This window comes from Gasterosteus aculeatus, chromosome 10 (assembly GCF_964276395.1).
Source record: "Gasterosteus aculeatus chromosome 10, fGasAcu3.hap1.1, whole genome shotgun sequence".
In the NCBI taxonomy this organism is placed as follows: domain Eukaryota; kingdom Metazoa; phylum Chordata; class Actinopteri; order Perciformes; family Gasterosteidae; genus Gasterosteus; species Gasterosteus aculeatus.
Window position 1 is genome coordinate 1,632,897 of NC_135697.1, and position 23,711 is coordinate 1,656,607.

The following is a 23,711-nucleotide window of genomic DNA, read 5'->3' on the forward strand; positions in this document are numbered from 1 at the left end:
GAATTGAGATATCTGTAAATGTGCTTTATTTATGCTTGTAAATCGCTTGTCACATTTTTTCATTTAGTTTGATGTTTTTGTCTTCTGTATTTAATTATGCATCTTAGATATGGAATACCCAATTAAAAGAATCAAAAATTAAAGGAAAGAAAAATGAATCCTTTACCAAGATGTCTCAAGCGAACGCTCCTGGTGCTGGGGAATTGACAAGTGTGTCCCTCTATACCAGACAGTTTTAGCCTCCAGTTGCATATGGTCCCTCTACATGTGACTCACAACAACTGCCGGCTGGCTGCTCTTTCCTCTACGTCAGCTCGGCTCTTTTCTCCGCGCGCATCTCTGAAACTCACCTGTGATGTGAGTGATGTAATAATACACATCGAATTGATAATGAAATTCGTTGCCAACACTTTTAATAATCAATTTTTATTGATTTCATCAATTTGTTGTTGCAACCCTAATCATCATCATATTTAGCAACTGTAAAGATAAATACACATCAAAGGATGTAAAAAAAACAGCTAAGATTATTTAACTTTGAATTGTTTGACATATCAAGCATTCTTCCATCTCAAGGACATTTGAAATATACTTCAACACCATTAAGGCTCGCACCTTTGGCATCATGTAGATAATTAGCATGTGAATAAGGCCCATTCCTGTTGTGGCACAGGGAAAATGATTTATCAGCCTGGCACCCTTGTTGAGTCACCTACATCTGTTTAAAGCGAAGGTCCACTGAGAGTCAAGCTTTCGTCCTGGGAAAAAAAAACAAAAAAACTTTTTGTTTCATTGTTGTCTGGCTTTGGAAGATATGAGCTTTAGTGATCGGTTCTGCGACTGATAGAGTGTCAGGAAGTTGCGTGGGTAAAAAGGCAGGACTCAAACGCAGAGTTTGCGGGAAACAAAAAGGGACATTAATACTCAAAACTCACAAAAGTGTAGTCAGGAAACGAGAACATGGACACGGACATCGGCTTCTGACAATCAACAATGACACGACAAGTGACAACAGACACACATGGCTTAAACACACTAGGGAGGTGCAGGTGATTGGAAACAGCTGGAAACAATCATGACATGACAGACAATCACAGGGGAAAGGCAGGAAGTGACGTGACCCAGGGAGAACAGAGGCAAGAAACCACTAAATAAAACCAGACATGAACCCAAACCGTGACAAGAGGACTGTTTTTAATTGTTGGCTGTCTTGTTGACAGACAGGGGGAGGGGGGAACTGACGGGAAACAAGCACTCTGTCCGCTGGTGCTTATGTATGAGTTAGAAACCAATATTTCCCACCAGGTGTGGCAGAGGAGAACATTCTTCTACAGTTTAACATACTGAATTAGTTCCCTGAGTTTGATTACTCCATCAATAGTGTCTGCGGGGTTGTCAATGACAAGAACTGTGAAACATCTTCAAATGGTTTCATTTTGGTCTCTTTCATTGATGTTTGCTGTAATATTCCTCATGTGTGTCTCCGAAGCATTGCGACCAATGGACAGTGATCTGTGTCTGGGTATCCCCTTGAATACCACCCAGCTTTGCCATATCAGTTGTCCTGTTGAGTGTGAGGTGTCCTCCTGGAGTGCCTGGGGACCCTGCACCTATGAAAACTGCCAGGACCAGGCAGCCAAAAAAGGTAAGAAGAAATGGTAAATGTATTTGTAAGTATGCACTATTTCCAGTCAATTGCTTAACACTATATATCATTCGTTAACACACAGACAATCATACACTGATTGCAGGGGCTACCAGGCAATGGACCACCTCTAACAATCCATTCCCATTCATACACATGCACAGCGTTTTGGGGTTAAGTGCCTTCCGCAAAGCCATATTCACATTGACTAGCGGAGCCTGGACATCAAACAAACATTGCTGCCAGAAAAACTGAGCTGCCTTGCCTCTTAATTATCCTTGAAACAGCAGCCATGACAAATGCGCGTTGACTCTGCCTCAATGAAGTGCCTCAAATAAAAGGGACGGCTCGAAATTCTCCTCTATGCATCTTAATGATGGATCCGCTCCCATTTTCTCACCACTCTGCTTCTGCCATTGCTATATTTCTGCTGTACATAACTGAATGTGAATATGAAAACAAATACACGCACACAGCACGGCTCTCATTAACCAGAGAGGATGTAGATATAAGATCTTTTCTATCCTGCTGTGATCATTTGGCCTTGATAACAACTCGTTAGTTTGTTGATAGTTAGTTTGGACTGTATAATTTCTCCCACCGATATTGATTGAATTGAGGTATCACATTTCTTTGAACTCTAGACATAAAAAATGATGTTTATGTCATCATACATGTAATTTCTCAAAACAAAACGTTAGTACTAGTAAATCTTAGTAAGATTTAGTACTTCCTGTTGTTTTTATTGTGAAGTGTTACTCTAATGTTAGATTTGAAATCAAAATCAATATTTCTGTATCAACCATAGAGCCAATGTTTACACTTGATAAGAAAGATGTGGGTTATAAAAAAAAAAAATCAAGAGTTAACAGCCAACTCTGCGGTGTTAATGAAGGGCGTAAAACAAAATGTTTTCTGTATATGGCCCAACTTTCCCGTTTCCCGCTCAAAAGCGTTATATCAGCTGTTTTCAGTTAAAGAACCCTGAGAAACCCACTCGACGCGTCCTGCTCCGCACCGAATGTTTTTTTAATCTGCTATGGAATCTATTACCTTCTGCGCAGTGAATCAGTTAGCCAGACACACAAGTTCAAATGAATGCTAATGCTAAATTACCGAAAATGGATTCCAAGAAAAAGCATAATCTACATTGCAGATAGCAACTATGAACTGCCGGATTGAATTCCCTGCACCCCAAGCCTTATCTCCGATATCATTACCCCACCTCCAGGATAAAACCTCTCTCAAAAGGGTCTTCACACATGGTGGTATACGTTTTACCAACCTGACTGATTAAATACAGTTCTTTAAGAAGCGAATGGCAAAAATTAAATGGAAACAGGAATTCTGTTGCCTCTTCCTGGGTCCTGAAGGCACTCCAGGACTGATTTATCGGGCTGTATTAGGAGTGTGGATTAGGGCACAGATAACCTTGGCTTGGCTGAAGCAGACATCCCCCCTTCCCATGACCTGGGTCATAGAATCCCCTGCCCTCGAGCAGAGGAAACGCCCAACACAAATGAGAACAAAGCCCAGCTGAATTAATGGTATACATTAGTCAATTTGGATAAAAGCTACTCCAATGATACTACAAGACATTCATTTTTGTGTCGTTCCTGGATTCTCATTCAACTTCATGTTTAATGAACTGTCACAATAAATACAATATTACGGTTATCATCAAAAGGCTCACTGCATCCACAGAGTGAAGACAATGTGGTATTGCTTGCACATTAGATTAATTTAAGATTGTAATCGGCAGCTGATTTGCATGGGGGTGGTTTGTGTTCCGTTACTTCATTAGGGTCCCATTGTTTTCAACAGGCTTCAAAATGAGGAAGAGGAAGATCACAAATGAGCCAACTGGCGGGACGGGCAACTGCCCCCACCTGATGGAGGCGATTCCGTGTGAAGACCCCAGCTGCTACGAGTGGCTGGTGGCTAAACTGGAGGAGTGCGTCCCTGATAATGAGCTATGCGGACCAGGAACCCAAATGCCACAAGTGCAGTGTGTCAACAGTGACGGTGAGTAGTGTTAGGCATTTCATTTAGGACGACCTGCTTCTCCTCCGGAGCATTATGCTTATATTTCAGGCTGAGAGAACTTGTTTAGCTTATTTTAAATTCAAATTAAATCAGTTAGGCCATGTACCTTCATCTAAAATGAATAATGCAATCTCATGGCAGAGGAGATTCCATCAATACTGTCAATATTAACAGCAAACACATTTATTAACTTGTATGCAAGGATTTCTTTTTCTATTGCATATGGATACGAGCTATTTGAACTGTAACCTTAAGATATCACAGAATATCTCCAATGTCAGAATGTCACCACCACACACATCGTTCTTCTTCAGTTTGATGCTCCTTCCTCCAGCTTCCTGAAACACAACTAAATGTAAAGTTCATATTCACAACAAAAGGAGCAAACAAAAGGAGCAAAGCGAGTTGTTTCTTTGTGTATTTATTCAGTAACGTTACTGACTTAGAAAGGGATATTTCAGGTTCATAACTTGTCTACCTGAGCTCACTTTGATCCATTTGTTCATAATATGAAGTATAAACTATATATAAAACCGTATCAGCCTCAGTAAGATATTAGTCAGCCTCTAAAGTGTGAAAGTGAAGTCATTAAAGAGACTTTTCACTAATAACTACGGGCTGATGCGGGCAGACGAGTTGCTGTTAACAGAGCAGCGGCTCCCGGTAACGTGAGCTGCTCGTTCTGTATTGGTTTTAAATGTGTGTTGGTACATTGATGTTCATAAGAACAGTACATGGGCCGAGGGGGGTTACAGGTGAGAGTCAGGGGCAGGGACACGCACACGCAAGAGCCCCTTGCGTGCCCTTTGCGTGGACCTTGCGTTCCCCTTGCGTGCATTTTTACCCTTTGTTGCGTACGTCAAAAGCTACGCAAGCCTCACACAGCCCGCAAGGCTGTGATTGGTCTGCTAACTACAGTACATCCTTTCCAGAGTCTCACATTTCCGGTTTCATAGCATAATACTGCCATTTTTAAAAGGAAGATTTTTGAAGAGAGAATGAATCAGAGCTTTTGTTTGAAGAAATACGGAAATATGACCAGTTATACAACCCGTCATTTGCAGACTAGAAGGATGCGCAGATGGCCTCCAATTCATGGAGGGAGATCTCTGCAAACCTTGGTTTGCCGGTCGAGGGGTGTACAAAGTTGTGGAGGAAAATACGGGACAAATATATCCGCGAAAAAAAGGCAATAAAAAGCAGCAGTGGCGATGCAGGGGTCAAGAAAGTCTCTGCTTTTTATGTATCCCTAAATAAACAAACCAACAACTTCATCACACAAAGCACTGCATGAAAAGTGAGATTTTCGTCCCCGTAAACGCCCGGAAATCTCCCTAATTTCCGACAATTTCCGACAATTTGCAACCCGAGCACGTCTCGTTTGTCTGTGCCACTAATTGTCGGAAACGAACCATGACGTAGGGGGAGAGCTGTCGGAGGTGCGAATGGCCCGAATTGGCATATGAATGCAGCGAAACCGCGGGTGGCCGAGCGGAGCGGGCTTGAATATCCCTACTCCTTATTGGAGGAAACCACAAAATCACTCGTGATTGGCAGCAAAACCACACGTGGGCAGACCAGGCTTGAGTTTCCTTGTTCATGATTGGATGAAAACAACTTTCAATCACTCGTGATTGGTTGGCAGATCTGTCCCTATTGGTCACCCGCCTCATTTTATTTATATATATTTATATATTCATATTATGCTGTATATATTTATTTCATGGTTATCCTATGTAGGCTACTACACGATTATTAGGATACCAACCAGGACATCAATGAATTTATAGAGAAAATGAACATTTGCCACATGTTTATGCAAAGAAAAAGCTTTATTAACAACACACAAACAACAACTACATACAAAGTGAGGATCTGCCCACACTTGGGTAAAGGCGGTTTAAAAACTACAGCTCAGTAAACTGTCCGTTTGCCTCCTCGGGGTTGTAGACCGTCACTGGCACCGTGTTTTCCGAGGCAAGTCTGTTGTGCAGGCGGCTCGTATGTGTGTGGCGACCGTACAATCCACCCCGAGACCCCGCCAACAACGCCGTCCCCTCCGTCCGACGAGCTCTACGGTGGCGGATTTCTACCTCGTCATCAGCCAGCACACTTTGTCTCGATTCCAGCAGCTGTAAAAACAACAATGAATCAGTACTGTGCGATGTGTACGGACACAACACATCGATCAATGCAGCTGAAAAAAGTCAGCAAATAAACTCTGACCCTCTTTGTTCTCGCTCGACTCCGCGCTGAATCGTTCGCAGCTTCTGCCCGCAATGAGTGTTCCGCCTGAACCTGAAGCTCCTGCGTCCCGTCTCACAATACGTCTCACAGGCGGCTGGAAAACAATTAAATGAGTGTGGTATGAATACAAAAAGAAAATCAAACGCAAGTCACAGTAACATTTAACAAGGAAGGAGAAACAGTGTCACTTACACACAATGACGTCGTCTAAATCTGGACTTTTCCCGGAGCAAATACGAGGTCACCGCCTCATTATGAGGCGAGAATAGTCTGTGAAAACAAAATGTACAGTTATGATCGGTATATATACGTATATATTCCCTTAAACCGCAGAATGAAATCATATTCTTCTTCGTCGTCTTGGAGTTGTGAAGACGGCGCACCACTTCCTGTAAACGACACGGCAAAGAAAACACACTTTAATAAAGCTGTTTCTGCTCACTTGGAGGGCTACTAGGCTACTCTTAACTTAGCTTGAGGCTATGCTACTTTTAGCTTAGCTTGCAGTCATCGAACGTATTCTTACCGCTATCGTGGGATTGTGCGCCCGTCTCCTCTTCTTTGAGTCGGTTCCTCTCCTCCATGGACAGAAACCCGCAGAGTCCCGAACGCTCCAGTGGAGCGAACCGCTCGTTGATATCGGCAGTTGGTTGTTGGAGTTGGCGAGACGATCCACTGAGAGCGTTCAGCAGCTTCTTCTGTCTGTCTGCGGACTGGCCGAAAGTTGGTGACCGCGGAGAGGAGTTGAAGGCAAGTTGAACGCGAGACGTCGTCCCGCCATTATTCACGAAGCAGCAAAAACCAAACAAAGGAACTGGAGATATAGTTCTTCTGAATATAGTAACACACGTGTCTGTTTGCATGCTCGTCTTGCAAGTACTGCTGTATCAGTCATGCCTATGACCTCACACGTGATTGGACGAGGAGTCTAAGGGTCCTCCAATCACATACGAGGTTATTGTTATACGGAAGGACCAGTATTTTAGGAAGACAAATGGTTGGGACTTTGAAACAGCTGATATGCTTTATGTAAAGCAGTGTTTTGGTGTCAGCAGAACGACTTTCCCTAGAAAACTGTACAGTGGTGCCTCTTTCTCCATTCCACCGGACAATCTTGGATGAGTCTGACATACATGCAATGTTGACAATATATCATCAGATGTACCTTTGTGTCACTGAGGTTGAATGTTTTGCCATGACATGTAAACGGGTAACATATATGAATGTAACTTACTCAAGCGATAGATGCAGAGCAGAAAGGTCAGCATATGTTTATGCTAAGCGGTGTGGAAACACTAACAGTTTTGAGGAACCCGTCCTTGACCCTCTAGCAGAACTACGACCAGCCATTATAAAGCAGTTAGTTGTTAATGTTGGGTCAAAGGGTACGGCATTGAAACATGTTCTTGCACAAGTTTCCTGGCTTCATCTCCACCCGGACAGACATTTTTATGGAAAGCCAATAGAAGTTTGGGGCTTGCAGGGAACAGACACGTTATACCCAGCATCATTTCTGCCAGTTGAGCGCATTGCTAGAAGATGTGTGGTTAATACATCCTCTGTGCATTTAAGTAAGACCAAAGAAAAGATCACTGTAGTCCTGCCACTATGCACTGTAGTTGAGCTCTAGGAGACTGTGATCTCTGCAGACCCCTCATGCTGATTCAAATGTTGTTTGCATGGAATGCTCATTTTTCCTTGATTAAAACAATTTTTTTAAAGAAGTTATTTTGTGTATCTTTTTTACATAACATTTGCCATTGCTAATGGTGTACACAGTAATCTAGCATATTTGAATTAAATAAATCAATTCAAGCTTAAATGTAAGAGTCTATAATTAGGCTACTGAGCCTGATCTATTTGTACCAGAGATTTTCTTACCTTTTAAAAAAATGTCACCTGGGCTAAAACTCCCTCTGCGACCCTGATTTGTCGACGTGGCGCAGGGGTAGCGAGGGTGCGCTGGGAACCACAAGGTTGATGGTTTGAGTCCCGGCTTCCCCATGTCGAAGTGTCCCTGAGCAAGACACCTAACCCCTAATTGCTCCCCAGGCAAAATGTAAAAAAGCCTTGGGTTAAAAATGTAATGTAAGTCGCATTGGATAAAAGCGTCAGCTAAATGACCAGTAATGTAATGTAATGATTTGCATTTGTATAGCTCACAGCATTTTCATTTACATGTCAAAGCCTCTCTTAGAAATAGGAGGAGGGGGGTAATGGGGGGACAACTGCCAAGGGAGGCCCACGTCAATTTCTGACAATTTACGGCAGTTTTCGGCGTTGCCCGCAAATTGCCGCAAACCTGAAATTCCACGACAATTTACAGTGCCGCATACTGCCGAAAATCCCACTTTTCATGCAGTGAAGACAAACACCCTTTTAGAACCATTATAAGTACAATTGAAGTGCTACAATTTGATTATTCTTTTAGTTAATGTATAGTCTTAAGAGGTGTGTCTTTAGTTTGTGGCGGATGAAAAGAAAGACTCTCTGCGGTCTTGGTCTCATCAGAGCGCGTATTCCACCATTTAGGAGCCAGGACAGCAAAGAGTTGTTATTTTGTCCAGGGTTTTGCTCTCCGTGAGAGAGGAACAAGCAGTTTGGCACATGCAGAGCGGAGTGTGCAGGCTGGGATGTAGGGTTTTACCATGTCCTGGATGTTGACTGGACCCGATCCATTCACAGTCCAAAGAGTGGAGTATTGTGGGAGAATTTACGAAGGTTAAAGACCAGTAGAGCTCCTGCTTCCTGGATGAGCTGCAGAAGTCGAATGGCGATACCAGGGAGACCTGACAGGAGAGTTACAATTGTCAGGGGGGGGGGGGATGACAAGAGCCTGAATCAGTACCTGCGCCGCCTTCTGTGTGAGAAGGGGATGTATTCTCCTGATGTTGTAGAGTGTATATCTACAGGATTGTATTGTTGCTGTAATTTTCATGAGTCAGGAAGAGTTGGCTGTCAAGTGTCACACTGAGGTTCCTGGCTGTCAATTTGGGCGTTAAAACGGCGTTGTCAGTCAGTTAAGTCAGGTCCTGTGTAGGAGAATCTTTTCCCGGAAAGAGAAGAAGTTCAGTCCTGTCGTGGTTGATTTTCAGATGGTGGGCAGACATTGAGAGATGTCAGTCAGACAGGCAGAAATCCGTGCTTGACTGGTGTAGGGCTGTCAAAATTGCTCAAAGATGACGTTTGAATATTCGCTTTTAAAAAAACCCATATATCAGAATATATTTGAATATCTGGTTGTGCATTAGGCACGTCAATAACAGGACATAACTACTTGTATAAGCAATTTATTGAAGTGAAAACATATTTAACAACATATTACCTACCCAAAAATACGTAAATGAACTTATGGCCAAGACCGCAGAATTCTCGCTTGCACACACACACTCTTTTTCTCTCTCTCTCTCTCTCTCTATCTCCCGCAGTGTACGGACTGTACAGTGCATCCGGAAAGTATTCACAGCGCTTCACTTTTTCCACATTTTGTTATGTTACAGCCTTATTCCAAAATGGATTAAATTCATTAATTGAACATCTCTGGAGAGATCTGAAAATGGCTGTGCACCGACGCTCCCCATCCAACCTGATGGAACTTGAGAGGTTCTGCAAAGAAGAATGGGAGAAACTGCCCAGAAATAGGTGTGCCACGCTTGTGGAATCATACCCAAGAAGACTTGAGGCTGTAATTGCTGCCAAAGGTGCTTCAAGAAATTATTGAGCAAAGGCTGTGAATACTTATGTACACGTTATGTTTTTGTTCTTTATTTGTAACAGATTAGCAAAAATGTGCAAAAAACAGTTTTCACTTTGTCATTATGGGTTGTTGTGTGTAGAATGTTGAGGAAAATAATGAATTTAATCCATTTTGGAATAAGGCTGTAACATAACAAAACGTGGAAAAAGTGAAGCGCTGTGAATACTTTCCGCATGCACTGTACAGTCCGTACACTCGGGGGCGCGTCCACCCGCAAAGCAGACAGTCGTACTGCTGCTGATCCTTTCTTTTTACATTTGAATATTAATTTTTACATCTGAATAGTTGTTTTTAACAACTATTTGAATATATATTTGGATTTAGAATATTCGTTGACAGCCCTAGACTGGTGTGGGTCTAGAAGGTTGTTATGGAGGAGGTTAGTTAAAGGGTTTTGGACAGAAAGGGAAGAAGAGAGACTGGTCTGTAGTTGTTTTCTTCAGATGGGTTGAGGGTAGGTTTCTTCGGGAGAAGGTCAACTCTTGCCTCCTTCAGAGAGTTGGGAAAACAGCCAGATACAGAGAAGTGTTGATAACATAAGTGAGGAAAGGAAGAAGGTCAGGAGCTGGAGGTCAGGGTCACAATGGCAGGTGCTCGGACGGGCAGAGGTTACTTTGGACCAGTGTCAATTTCGTCGACGAAAACTATGACGAATAATGTTGGTGGTTGACGAAGTCACAATACTTTCCCCCCCTTAAACCCAGAATGCTCGCTCGCATCGGTGCAGCGGTGGTTCTTGTGCACCGACTATGGACCGCAACGACTATTTTACGCTTCGGCGAGTTTGAATGTGGCTTCCTTAGTTCAGCTCAGCTGTCTCGGTTTAGCTGACTGTTAGCAGGCTGAAGCCGCGGTGCTTCAGAAGAAACATAAAGACCCATTTAACAGACTGTCGGCCAGCAGAGATCCACGCGGACCTTTCTGCTCTGTTCTCTGGCGACGGCAGGCAGCGTTTCCTCGGCTGTATGAGACGGTCCGTTACAGGCTTCTCCAAACACGTCTAACATAATAAACTCATTGCAGATTCTGAAGCCTCACGCATTTCAACTATAGTTCACGAGCCACATCGTGAGAAGAGGCTGTTAAACCGCCTCGGCCACCGTACGTTCGTTACTAAGCAACATAGAGGTCGCCCACACACGTGACAGGTGGATCCTTTTGATATAACTGCGCAGTGCAGGTGAAGGACGTGGCGGCACAGAGCAGGTGGAGGAAAACCTGCAGGACACAAGAGAGAACTGGTCACGAAACCAAAAAATATACAAAGAGAAAAAAAAGACTGTTGAATGAAAAGTGGGGGTCCAGTTTAGAATGGCCGGTTTATGATGCAGCCAAGAAAATAATGTATTGCACCGACTGTAGGACATTAAGGGGTCTCTTTTGTTGGGACGAGCAATTTCACAGTGGAAACTATAAAGACCATGACGTTTCAGGTGGCCACGTCAAAAGCATTGCAAGTAAACAAAGTGTTGCATTTAGATCCCTGGTCCTCATAAAGTTGTTACACCTTTGCCAATTTGTTAAATTGCCTTGCAAATAAATGCTTTGCTATTTGTTAAAATCCAAATCCTTTCATGTAATGATTTTTCACATGTCATTTATATTAGCTCACACAAACACTTTTGTTGGCTCCTCCGTCAAATTTTACAACCCATTGTGGCCCGCGAGTCAAAACGTTTGCCGACCCCTGCTATAGACCTGTCCTAGGAGGGACATCTAATGGACAACCAAGTACTGCAAGCTAGACTATTATGCAGTTGTAGACACAACACAGGGGGTCCCTGGGCCTGAGAAGGGAAGAAAATGAGTTTAATATGGCTATTAAATGTGACTAAAACTAGACTAAAACTAATCACATTTTTGTCTAGTTTTCGTTGACGAAAACTAGACTAAAACTAAGAAGGATTAAAATGACTAAATGTGACTAAAACTAATATGCATTTTTTGTCTAAAGACTAAGACCAAATCAAAAATAGCTGCCAAAATTAACACCGCTCTGGAGGTAAGAACTTGGTTAGGAGACAGTGGGGTGAAAGAGGGAAGCAAGTCGGTGGGACACAAATAAGAGATGGGTTTAAGAAAGAGGAGCGTATGTCAGCTATTTTTTTGGTAAAAATAACCACCAACCCTACAGTTACCAGCTAACCGTCTCTACTCATATGTGCCAGTCGCCCCCAAAATCCAGAAGTTCCGAGCGGTCAACCAAGGTTCCCTGTACTACAGCACTTGTTTAGCACCCTTCAGTCAGAATGAAGTGCTACCTACCCATCAGTAAAACCAGCATTGACACCATGATGACTCACTCTTCGGACACATTTGGAGTGGACCAAATACTGACCGACATCTACTAGAAGAAACAAAATTTAAGAATGCAAAGGGGTCACCAGGAACGCTGGTAAGATATATAATAGAGGGTATGTATTTGTTACAGTCCCTCCTTTTCCACTTGAAGCTGTTGTTATTCTCTAACAAAAGACTTTGTGGAAGCCATCAGAGAAAAGAAAGAAAATTGAATGACTTCTTTCAGCATCCATCCCATTGCTCCATATGTGCCGTGTCACCAGCGCCATCCCACCCCCACAGCCATGTGGTATCCCTCAGAATTTCTCTTAACTGCCTCTTATTGATCTTTTGTTGTCTTCTTCTGATGGAAATGGATCTCTCAGACGTGTCATTTAACTCACTGGTTGCCATTCTTCCAGCCTTTCACAATGAGATTTTTACCGATATCATGCTTCAGTGGCAGGATTGGCTGGGATAGATTGAGATGAGCGTGAGGACAGCCTGCAGATCTTTATCAATATTGGAAACATAAGCATCACAGCTGCCCTAAAAAAGAAAAGAAAACTAAGGTCACTAGATTTGAAATTCCTGCAGATTATAAAAAAATATTTTCCCGACGATTTTCCAATGAGGATTGTCAGATTACTGAAATCATCATCGCTTAGACACATGAACATGTTACTGCTTGATTCAATCAATCCAATTCATTCATTTCTCTTTTGGGGGAAAGTTAAAAATGAAAGGATATGATACGATTTCTTATATGTGCTGTAATAATTTTCTTTTTGTATCTGCATTCATTAGTTTAATAATTATATTTCCTTAAATAGGTTGTTCTGTTTGCTCACACATACTTAATAGAACACAATTCCTAAAACAGAAATTGACAAACTAACCATTTGCATAAACCAATCGAAAATCGAAATATCACAGCAACAACTTCTTTTTGTTCATAACAGCAGGGCAGTACAGGACAAAACAAACTGCTATGGCCCGGTGTCAGTACTCAATAATAATCTTTACAACTAGTTGTTTTGTGGATATGTTTTGCCTCATAGCTTTTCATGCCAACATGATCTCTTCTATGATTCAGTAAGCTTTGTAAATGCACCCGTGCGAGTGCTATAAGCCAGTCAGTAAAGTTAATCAACTCCAAGTTTGGGTAATAACAGTTATCCATCTGGCCAGGTATAAACTTGGGGGACTGTCAAGTTAAAGTCTCGGTTCATATTTGCTTGGCACATCTTCTCTGGAACTCCTGTTCGAGTTTAACCCTCGCTCTCTGTGCCACCATTGGTTCTTGCACCCGGTGGCCTGGTGTCAGACACCAAAGTTAAGCAACTCCAAGTTTGGGTAAACTTATACACGTGAGCTTGCCATCCCGAAAGCTCACGTGGTCATGTTCCCAGGTTGCTTTCTCCTTTGGTAGTGTCTAGCTCCTCGACGGGGAATCTGCGTCTCTTCAGGTACCATTCTTGTGCTTTGATGTATATTCAGGTCCCAGTGGATCCGGATGTTTATGGTTTTTGGAAGTAAATCCCATTTTCCTTTAAGGCTTTCTTGATCGCATTGTATTCCCTGCGCTTCTTGACTATTTCATTCGCGTTGTTGTGATCTAAGTAAAAGGTTCTGTTTCCCTGTTGGATTTTTTCCTTTTTCTAAGCTTCTCTCAGTACCATATTCTTATTGTGAACTCCTGGAAATTGATGATCTGAATGATCTGTCTCGGTTGGGCTTTGGGACGGGGTTTCTGCACCCCGACCCTATGGGCACGTTGTATTTTATGGTCCAGGGGCCTCTTGTACTTGCGTGGATTTCTTACTGAAACATGGCGTGCGATGAAATCCAAATGCCCTCCCATACACAAAAATATCTGGATGTATCAATCTGTGCGAACGCATGAATGCAAGCATATTTCCTTTGTACATCCCAATCAACGTGGAATTGAGCGCACATGTCGGAGTACCCGACTCCTCCCTGTCCACGGCCCTACTTAAATATGCAAATAATATTTAAATAAGCCCTGCACCTGCAATTCCCCTCTCTGCATGAAAAGACAGGAATGAGTAAGATGGTAAAAAAAAAAAAACTACAATACCGCGAGATGGAAGTGCTACTTTCCAAAGTGGAGGCACGCAAATATGTGCTCTTTGGCACGCTATCATCATGTATAAGCAGCAAACGTAAGAGGAGTGGGTGGGCGAGCGTGTGCGTGGCTCCTCGCTGTGCTGCGCTCGCCGGCCACAGCTCTGCACATAGTTCGACGAGGATTGCCCTCGGGAACCTAAAGCGACTGATGAGCCAGTTGTCCTCATGTGCAAGCAAATCCTCTCTGTCTCTAAATATGCGCTCTCTCCTTATTGCACCATTTGCAATGTCTTCTAGTAGTGCTAAAGCAGCCATTGTTTTAATAGTATGCATTGCATCACTTTATGTATGCTTTTATATCCACACAATTGTTCATGTGTCTCAGATGTGCACATCACTCAATCTGAGGACAAATTGTGTTCACATTTATTTATTATTACGTGTCGCCAAAGAATCAACAGCTGTAGAAAAGCTGATCGTTGACGTGAAAAAGTGCGTTCGCCACTTTTTTGTCCGTACGCACCCTTTGTACATGAGGCCCCAGATCGTGTGGTAGCGGCAGTTTTATGATGAACTCTGGTTGCCCTCCTCTCCCTCTGCCACTACAGAGAGGTGCATGTTGTTTCTCCTAGTCCGTTTTTGTTGCTGGGATTTTTATTATTCCAAAATAATGTAAACATGAAGCACATTTGGATTTTCACTAATTCATCTGACCTTTAATGTGTCCTCACAGGTGAATATGTGGAGAGGCAACTCTGCCGTGACGCCATCCTGCCCATGCCGGCTATCTGTGACGTGCCTTGCCCAAAGGATTGTACACTGAGTCCCTGGGCCCCCTGGTCTCTGTGTTCCCACACCTGCTCTGGGAAAAACACTGAGGGCAAGCAGACCAGAGCTCGTTCCATTCTCGCATATAACGCAGGAGAAGGTAAGAACTGCTAAGTCCAAACAGGATGACGAAGCACTGAGAAACACACAGATCAGTCAGACAGATATATGGTTTTGCCAATACATGTGACCCATGTGGACTTTTCAAACATTTCGATCATCTGATGTGAACAAACATGCCAGGTAACACTCTCATTATACTATATATATTCTATATTTTTACTAAAACGTCACAGTGAACTGAATAATTCCGTGTATCATCCTTCACAGTGACTGCAAAGGTTGTGGCTTGGGTTACTGTGATGCAGCGTGAGAAGTGACTAAGGCCAGCTCAGCTGTTACTAAACCTAAAGCACAGTGGTTGTAGTCACATTGTTAAACGTTATTGTATTATGTGTTCTTTCCTTTTTAACTAATTCACAACAATGTGGCCTTTGCTTCTGTTCATGGTCCTTTCCTGCTGTCATTGGTTTATCCAATCTTCGGTATTTTTTATGTTTGATGTTTCTAGACAAAAGTGTTTTTGGGTAGCGTGGTTGTCTCCATGTTTCTCACTAGGGGGATGTATAAGTGTGTCTACTTTTATGTATCTGTTTCCATTGATCTGCTGGCCCAGCAAAATCCCTTTAGAATAGAAAATAAATCTCTTACACACTAAAAGAAGTATTGAGCGTTCCCCTTACCATTAAGAAGTTTCAAACTCCACATGATGACTGGTAATTGTAAGAATACGTGTTCAAGAATTGGAGCCGGGTTTTCAAAAAGTCAGCCGAACAACTTCTCTCGTTCTGTGAGATTTATTTGTCACATCACAGGTCAAGTATCAGCGCTGCGTTTGCAAAGGCAGGAGCAGTTCAGGCAGCACACAGGCCGGAAGAACAACTAACTAACATCAGCAAGAACATCATGTTTTATAACCCTTGAAAGACAGAGAAGGAACGATTTCTATTGGCCCTAAACTGGCGTAGAGGAGCACCTTCCACCCCCCGCATCTAAAGATCTGGTCACATCCAATGTGCGGACTCCTGACTTAACGTAAACATCAACGAACAGAGTGTGTATGTTGAATAGTGTTGGTGTGTCTCTAAACCCCCCTTAGGCTGGCACATCTACTAGTTGACCCGCAGACATTCCTCAGCCAGGACAGAAACTGACTCCCCATCCTGTCAGACTTGTGTCTGCCTGCTCGGCACATCCTGCTTCCCCCCTTACCTAACTCTTAAATCAAGACAAGACAGCGAACCCCCAACTAAGCCCATGAAAAGAACTTTTGATTATCATTATCTAAATGGAACTGGCATGAAACCGATGCGAGTGCCACTGTGTTAAAGCTGTACCCATCCAAGCTGTCATTCAAAACTGTGAGAACTGAGCCAAGGAAACTCATTGGGAGAGGAAATGGGATGGTGCACAAATGGCAAGCGTCTGGCTTGGCAGCAAATAACAATTTTATCTTTTACATCCCTGCTGTTATTTTAAGAGCTCTTGTTGTGTTGCTGTCTTGCATGGTGCATGCTGCTTGTGTTTTAGCCTAGCCTTTAGGAGGCAGACAGTGCAGTGTTGAGGCCTTTATACACTAGTGACTTTGCTTTTGTGCGATTAAGTCACACGGCTTATGTTTTTCAAAATGTTGCTTTTGACATACAAGGATCGAGCACAAAAAAACAACAACTAATCCCGTAGTGCAGTACGGACATATTCAAGACGTAGTTCATACTACCGTAAGGAGGTTCCTTTGTTAAAAAAAAAAGATGATTAAGTCCATCCATTCTAACCTATCACAATAAAAGACTCAACATGTCCACCACGTAACCTTGAAAGAATAAGATTACTAACAGTAGTTTTTGCCGTACTATAATTTAGCCCAGACAGAAGAAGAGCAGCTCTGGGTCAAGAACATTTCTGCAGTTCTCCTCAGCCTTGACAAGTGTATTTGAACCTTTTACTGAAAAGAAATGCAACCGTTGCAGGTTAACATTGCTGCTCAAGAGATAAGCAATGTAGGAAATCCACCAATCATTCACATCATCGTTTAATATCATAAAATTAAATTCTGATTTGTTGGCAAACAACATACAAGACAATCATTCTGTCAATGTGTTTCGTGCTTATATTTCTTATCTTAATGTCATATTTTCCTCATACCATTCCTGTCAGTTATTTTAACATGGACCTTCAAATTTCCTAAATATATTTCGAGTTTAACTGGTATCACTTAAATAATTATGAATAAACTATTCAATAATTCAGTGCAGCAATAATGGTTTGTCAGTTAATCAGCTCCATGTCTGATAAATGAGTGAACGACCGTGAGAAGGACCCCTGTGCTGTTACACAGAGGTCAGCCATATCTTCTGTCTGCGGCTCTTTCTCGTGTCCAATACAGACTCCCCGATGCTGACTGGAGATGTCGTTCGATGCCTTCTGTGGCGCTAATGGCTGATGTTGTCCTCGGGGATTCTCCTTTTCCCAAGATGATGTCTGCTTCATATGACAGCGTTTTGCCGTGAAGAGGGTCACATGGTGTGCACACCCCAGCTGGGTCCATATCTGGTCCTGGCTCTTAGTAGACGTTCTGCCCCCTGGGTCAGCTCTTCTGTTGTCTTCTCTCAGATTGATCTCTCGTGCTGAATATCAAAGCTAAAAGCTCATTTATAGCCTTACCACTACCTGTACTCTGCTTTGGGCCTTTGATAGAGAGAACCAAAATAAGATGTATGATCCAATCATAAAGTAAGTACTAATTATAATATACTACAATAACTATAATGTATTATCTTTGGTTCATTGCTATAGAGGTCCATCACTTCCCATCAAATTATGAATTGCTATGATTATATCCTTTCTGTAGACTTAATTTTTCTGATTATAGTTCCTTTCCTTTTGTCCAGCCAAGTTAGCTAGTTAGTAGCTGTCCAGTAATTCTGCTCCTCAGGAAAGGCTGCAGGTGCCGGCATTTGTACAAGTGTGTAGAAATTGAATATCCCATCCTCTTTGTATTCATAATCTGTTGAGACCAGAGGAACTCCTTTTATATTGAAACATTCATTAGTATGTAGCACAGTTCATGCATTAAGTGCAGTTCAAAACGTTTTAGCTCATTCAAATAATCTTTGAGGTGAAAGAATGCCCAATGAATTTGGTTAATGGAGAATATGATAAGTAAAGTGGTTCCCAGTTTAGATCTGTACATACATATAGCAGAACTTTAAATTTAAAAACACTGGACACAAGTTCAGTACAACCATAGTTTAGTTTCATCGCTGCTGACTAATGTCGATAACATCCAGCTGCTGTCGCGTCATAACTTGGTAGCTCAGTGAAAGTTCAGTGAGATTTTGTAAACACACAGAGTTAACTCTTCCTAAGTCCTCATGAGTTCTCTTTTCAATCTTCCCTTCACCATGTGACAAGAAAAAGGGTTTTAAATGGATATAATTTTTGGACTTTTCATAGCCTTGGGATTTTTTCTTTCTACCTGAAATGTTTGACAGAGAATTTCATGAGAATTTTCGCAGCAAACTTGGTGACAGGTTGGTTCGGTTTCTCAACTACAGATCAAATATTAATTTGATTAATTAATTAAAAAAAATTAATTAATTTTTCATGGGTTAAATCTTGGTCGAATATATATATATATATATATATATATATATATATATATATATATATATATATATATAATGTTCAACATAAGAGAAATATGCGTCAAATCACCAACTAGACAGAGGCGATTATGATGTCATCGAAACGTTTGGGCGACGTTTGAGCAACCTTGATAAAGAGACCAGACTTTTGTGGATTCCTTTCTTTTGTGGTCAGTTGGATTACTCTCACAATTCTAGAATTTCTATTGTTCAAATACTTGGAGGTTTCACACCTTCCTGTATTAGTCTACTATTGGTAATGGTAAATGAACTGTACTTATATAGCGCTTTTCTAGTCTTCTGACCACTCAAAGCACTTTAACACTACATGACATCATTCACCCATTCAGAATCTGATGACAGGAGAACCATACACAGTGACACCTGCCCATCAGTAAATAACATTCACACACTGTAGTCGCAGCTACAGGAGCAACGTTGGGTTAAGTGTCTTGCCCAAGGACACATCGACATGCGGGTTAGCAGGGCCTGGGATCAAACCGACAACCCTCTGATTGGAGGACGGCCGTGCTCCCCACTCACCCACAGTCGCCCGATTGGGATATGTTTCCATCAGTAGCCCAGCTCAGACATTGATGCTTTTTAGTTTTTTGTCATTTCTCAGGTGGAATCCAGTGCCCCAACAACAGTGCTCTGCAGGAGGCGAGGAACTGCAACGACCACCCATGCACTGTGTACCACTGGCAGACCGGCCCGTGGGGGCAGTGCATAGAAGACACCTCCATTCCGGCCTCCAACACATCTGCGAGCAGGATACGCAGCGACGATGCCTCTTGCTCTGTGGGGATGCAAACCCGCAAGGTCATCTGTGTCCGGGTCAATGTGGGCCAAGTTCCTCCAAAAAAGTAAGAATTCACCGAACTTCTTACACATAGAGGTGTGTTTAAAAAAATGTCATTGGGGGGTTAGGGTTAGTTCCTAATTGGGCCTTGATTCTTTTGACTGAAGAGATTCCGGCCGACAAACCACTAGGATGTGAGGGTTTATATTAATGGGAATTGTTTTGCATCCATATGCTAATTAAACTTAGAAATGAGATCCAAAGCATTATTTTATTTTAGGGCACAGGCCAGTGTAGGTGATGTTCTGTACCAGCCTGTTGAATTGATGGAAGGGGAAAATAATCCCAACAGTGGCAGCACCTTATCTCTTAACTCACTTCCAGTCTAGCATGTTAAAGTAGTTTATTTGATTATAAAAAATTGTTTAACAGGAAAAATTATTGCCAGACTGATGGTAACCTATAGGTGGCTTCCATTGGTAGAAGTGAAAGGTATTCTCAGTTTTTAGTTGCAACAGTGTTTGCTTATGCCATTTTGTGCAGTTGGTTCTCCTGGTTGGTTTGCTACTTTCTAACAGATGTGTTAGCTGATGAGCTGCTGAATTATATATGTATTTATTCAACAGAAAGTGATCGTTATTCTGGCAGCTACAACCCACCCCCCATCTCCCACGCTGTGTATGGAAATTGATATCACTTTTTATTCCTACGCTTGCTAAGCCCCCTGTTACAAGGCTGCTCACCAAGCAGCCTTGGGACACACTTTCACATCAATGGAGAGAGTCGCACCCTCGCTCACCAATAGCAGCAGCTGCGACCAGGATGGGAGGACTAAAGTCAATGAACAGAAATTGGCAGTAAATGCATGCACGTTGTTAAAGTAAAATTTACTGTCTTTAGAAGTATACTCTTGGCTGAAACTTCCTATTTTTGATGATTTTCACAAGCAACAAGCGAATGCAAAGGGATAAAGCATAGAAGATGTATCACAACACAAGTATTGTCAAAAGAAATTGCCTGTCCTCACAATGCTATGCCCCAGCGTGCACGCACACACACACAGTCAAAGTCTCACAAAGATAATCCAGAGCTGAAGTCTGGCACAATGGGAGTCTCTCAGTGATCTCCCAGCATGGTTCCTTTGGTTCTGATCCGGCACATCTCTATTGGACATTAAATGGGTTTCTGTGTATTTGCCTGAGCGTGTCAATGATGTACTGCCAGGTGTCCAGAGAGTCTCCGCCCAGACACCGTCAGACCCTGCCTGCTGCCGTGCAAGAGAGACTGCATCGTCACCCCATACAGCGACTGGAGCCTCTGCCCAGCAACGTGTCAAGCAGGTAGCTCCGGCTCTCTGTTGGCCTCAGCAGACACAGTGAGACGACCAAAAGCACAAGTGTCAAGAGAGGGAGTGCATTTAAGCATTCAAGTCATGAAATATATCAAAATATTGGAATTGACAATTGTTAGGTAGAGGTATTGAAGGCAATGGGTCAAGGCATTTGACAACCCTTAAATAATTATTTTACTATAGATCTCTGTAATGAAGGAGGTTGAGAGTTCTTTGGACGTTAGTAGAGATGGTTGTGTGTGTCAGGGTGCGAAGAGAAGGTAGGACTCAAAACGCAGACTTCAAAAACAAAAACACTTTAATAGTCAAAATCCAAAAGGGCCAGGAGCAAAAATGCAGACGGGAACCAGGAACATCCAAAACATTCAACAATGACGCCACAAGTGACAAAAGACACATGGCTTAGATACACTAGGGAGGTGCAGGTGATTTGACACAGGTGGAAACAGACAATCACAGGGGATTACAGGACAAGGCAGGAAGTGAAGTTACCCAGGGAGACAAGAGGCAGAAAACTACAAAATAAGACAGGAAATAAACCCAAACCATGACCGTGTGTATCTATATGGGGTGGGTGCTCTGATATGCACTGTCAACTGTGATACCTTATGTAGACAGGTGTGTGCCTTTCTCAATCATGTCCAATCAACTGAATTTAGCACAGGTGGACTCCAATCAAGTTGTAGAATTTCTCTCCCTGTTTACACTGATCATCCTTGAGATGATCAGTGTAAACAGGATCCACCTGAGCTAAATTGAGTGTCATGGCAAAGGCTGTGAATACTTATATACATGTTATGTTTTCGTTCTTTATTCTTAACAGATTTGCAAAAATGTGCAAAAAACAGTTTTCACTTTGTCATTATGGGTTGTTGTGTGTAGAATGTTGAATGTTGTAAAGAAGGCCAAGGGGGAAAAACGGGGCCAGGAACCAGGAACACTGACTAGAACTTCCGAACACGAAACAATGACACTGCAAGTGACAAGAGACACACATGGCTTAAATACACTAGGGAGGTGCAGGTGATTGGACAGAGGTGGAAACAATCATGACACGACAGACAATCACAGGGGATGACAGGACAAGGCAGGAAGTGAAGTTACCCAGGGACACAAGTGGCAGAAAACTACAAAATAAAACGGGACGTGAACCCAAACCGTGACAGTACGTCTAAAAGTCTCAGTAGTGTGCGCGAGAGTATTTCAATAGCGAACGTAAGAGCGTTTCATTAATATGTGTAAGAGGCTCTCAATAGTTAAGTCCATAACGGTCCCTCATAAAATATAGGAAATAGTACCTTTTTGAAAAGTGGTACATTCAACATGAACTACATTAGCTAAAACTAGACTCTCAAATGTACACCTGTTTTCTTCTGTCTTCCCGGAGGCGGTAACTCTAAGAAGAAGCAGTACAGGAAACGTATTATTATCCAGATACCAGCCAACGGGGGACAGGACTGTCCTGAAGTTCTGACGCAGGAGAGAGAGTGTGATGCTCCATCAGTCTGTCAAGGATACAGGTAGGCTATTCACCATTTACAAACCTGCAAGCATTTTGACTTACAAGTCCCAGTTGTGAGTCATTTTGGAAGATAAGGATGTCCTCATATTACCCAAAGAACTACAAAAGGATTACAAAAATGTGCCCTTTTGTAGTTTTAAATGCTGTCCAATGCTACCTTCACATTAACTCTCTTGACATTGACATTCATACTTTTGACTCTTTTAATCATGGCATTGATTATGGATTATGTACATCACATTGGAACACTAATTGATAGAGAGGCATTTCTTATTTTTCAGGATTCAAAACCTCCCCCCACCTGGTTTCTACACACTTCTGATTCTGATACCTTTTTCCTCATTTTAGATGGAAAACCCACAAGTGGAGAAGATGCCAGCTGGTTCCATGGTCAGTTCGTCAGGACAGTCCTGGAGCTCAGGTGACATGTGGGCCCGGACTGCAGGTTCGAGGTGAGGACAGACACACTCACATGAACAGACTACACATGATCAGATCCTTCCGTATACATGCTCTCTATGTGAGACCCTATAGTAGAGCAGGGGACATCAAAACAGCGCCTGGGGCTTGAATACAACTTTAATTTACCTGATGATGTCTTAAGTCTGAGATGAGGAATGTGAATATTTCAGTTCAAGCGTAACTGAGTCTCAAATCTCACCTTGTCAACTACAGTAAACCAATAAACTTGAAGTATGGGTTTAAATGCGAGAGGGTGAGATGGGTGTGTAGAGGAGGGTGGGGGCAAACCATTAGTCTCCTGTTTCAGAGCCTGAGACCATTATCAGATTCCAATGATGAGCATCCTGCTCCTCCATTACCTGTAATAGTATATTCTGAGAAGAGAGACACAAGCCTCTTCGATTCAACCACTCACTCGATACAACATGAGGAAGACAATAGCCATCTTACTAGTATGTCCCATGAATGTTTGTATTTGGTTAAGAAACGTGGGCTTAGTGATGATGGATGGATGGATCTTAGCGTTTTTATCTAACTAGTGGTATTTCCATGATGTCCTCCACTTATACCTTTTGATCCACTAGATGTATTTGAAAGCTATCTCTAATAGAAAAAATAATGTCTGGACACGTTATATAATTTATTAAGGGGTAAAACCACTGGACCTCAAGTTGTAATGAAGCATGAAATGCAATGAACGTCAGCTACCGGTAAATGCAGCCCTTCTGTCCAGGGTGCATCACTCCTTTAATAGTTAAAATACAGTCAACATCATCTTAGGTGAAGATAATATTTCTCTGCTGGTTTAAAAATGTATTGATCACATGCTTTTGTGCAAATCTAAAAAGAATCTCCACTAAAATTAAGATGGACACTTTAAACCTGGATCACGTTCAGTGAATCCTGGAATTAGTTGGATGCAGACAAGTGGGACTTGGGCCAGGTAAAAAAAAAGTTTTTTTTATTTGTAAAA

The 23,711-nt window shown here is 42.3% G+C and overlaps 1 protein-coding gene and 1 long non-coding RNA gene across 2 annotated transcripts in view; one reads left to right on the forward strand and one right to left on the reverse strand.

The window, feature by feature from the left end:
- Positions 1–23,711, forward strand: part of thsd7aa (thrombospondin, type I, domain containing 7Aa) — a 108,419-nt gene that overhangs the window by 54,836 nt on the left and 29,872 nt on the right. The window contains exons 5-11 of the mRNA XM_078080685.1: positions 1,490–1,645; positions 3,470–3,670; positions 14,800–14,994; positions 19,227–19,467; positions 20,628–20,743; positions 22,142–22,274; positions 22,625–22,728. Coding sequence (XP_077936811.1) covers positions 1,490–1,645; positions 3,470–3,670; positions 14,800–14,994; positions 19,227–19,467; positions 20,628–20,743; positions 22,142–22,274; positions 22,625–22,728 — 1,146 coding nt within the window. The remainder of the gene's footprint in view (positions 1–1,489; positions 1,646–3,469; positions 3,671–14,799; positions 14,995–19,226; positions 19,468–20,627; positions 20,744–22,141; positions 22,275–22,624; positions 22,729–23,711) is intronic.
- Positions 5,505–8,727, reverse strand: LOC144383420 (uncharacterized). Its single transcript, XR_013450782.1, has 4 exons — positions 6,465–8,727; positions 6,131–6,327; positions 5,918–6,032; positions 5,505–5,823 (listed from the first exon to the last, which is right to left on the reverse strand). It is a non-coding gene; the product is annotated as an uncharacterized LOC144383420 (long non-coding RNA).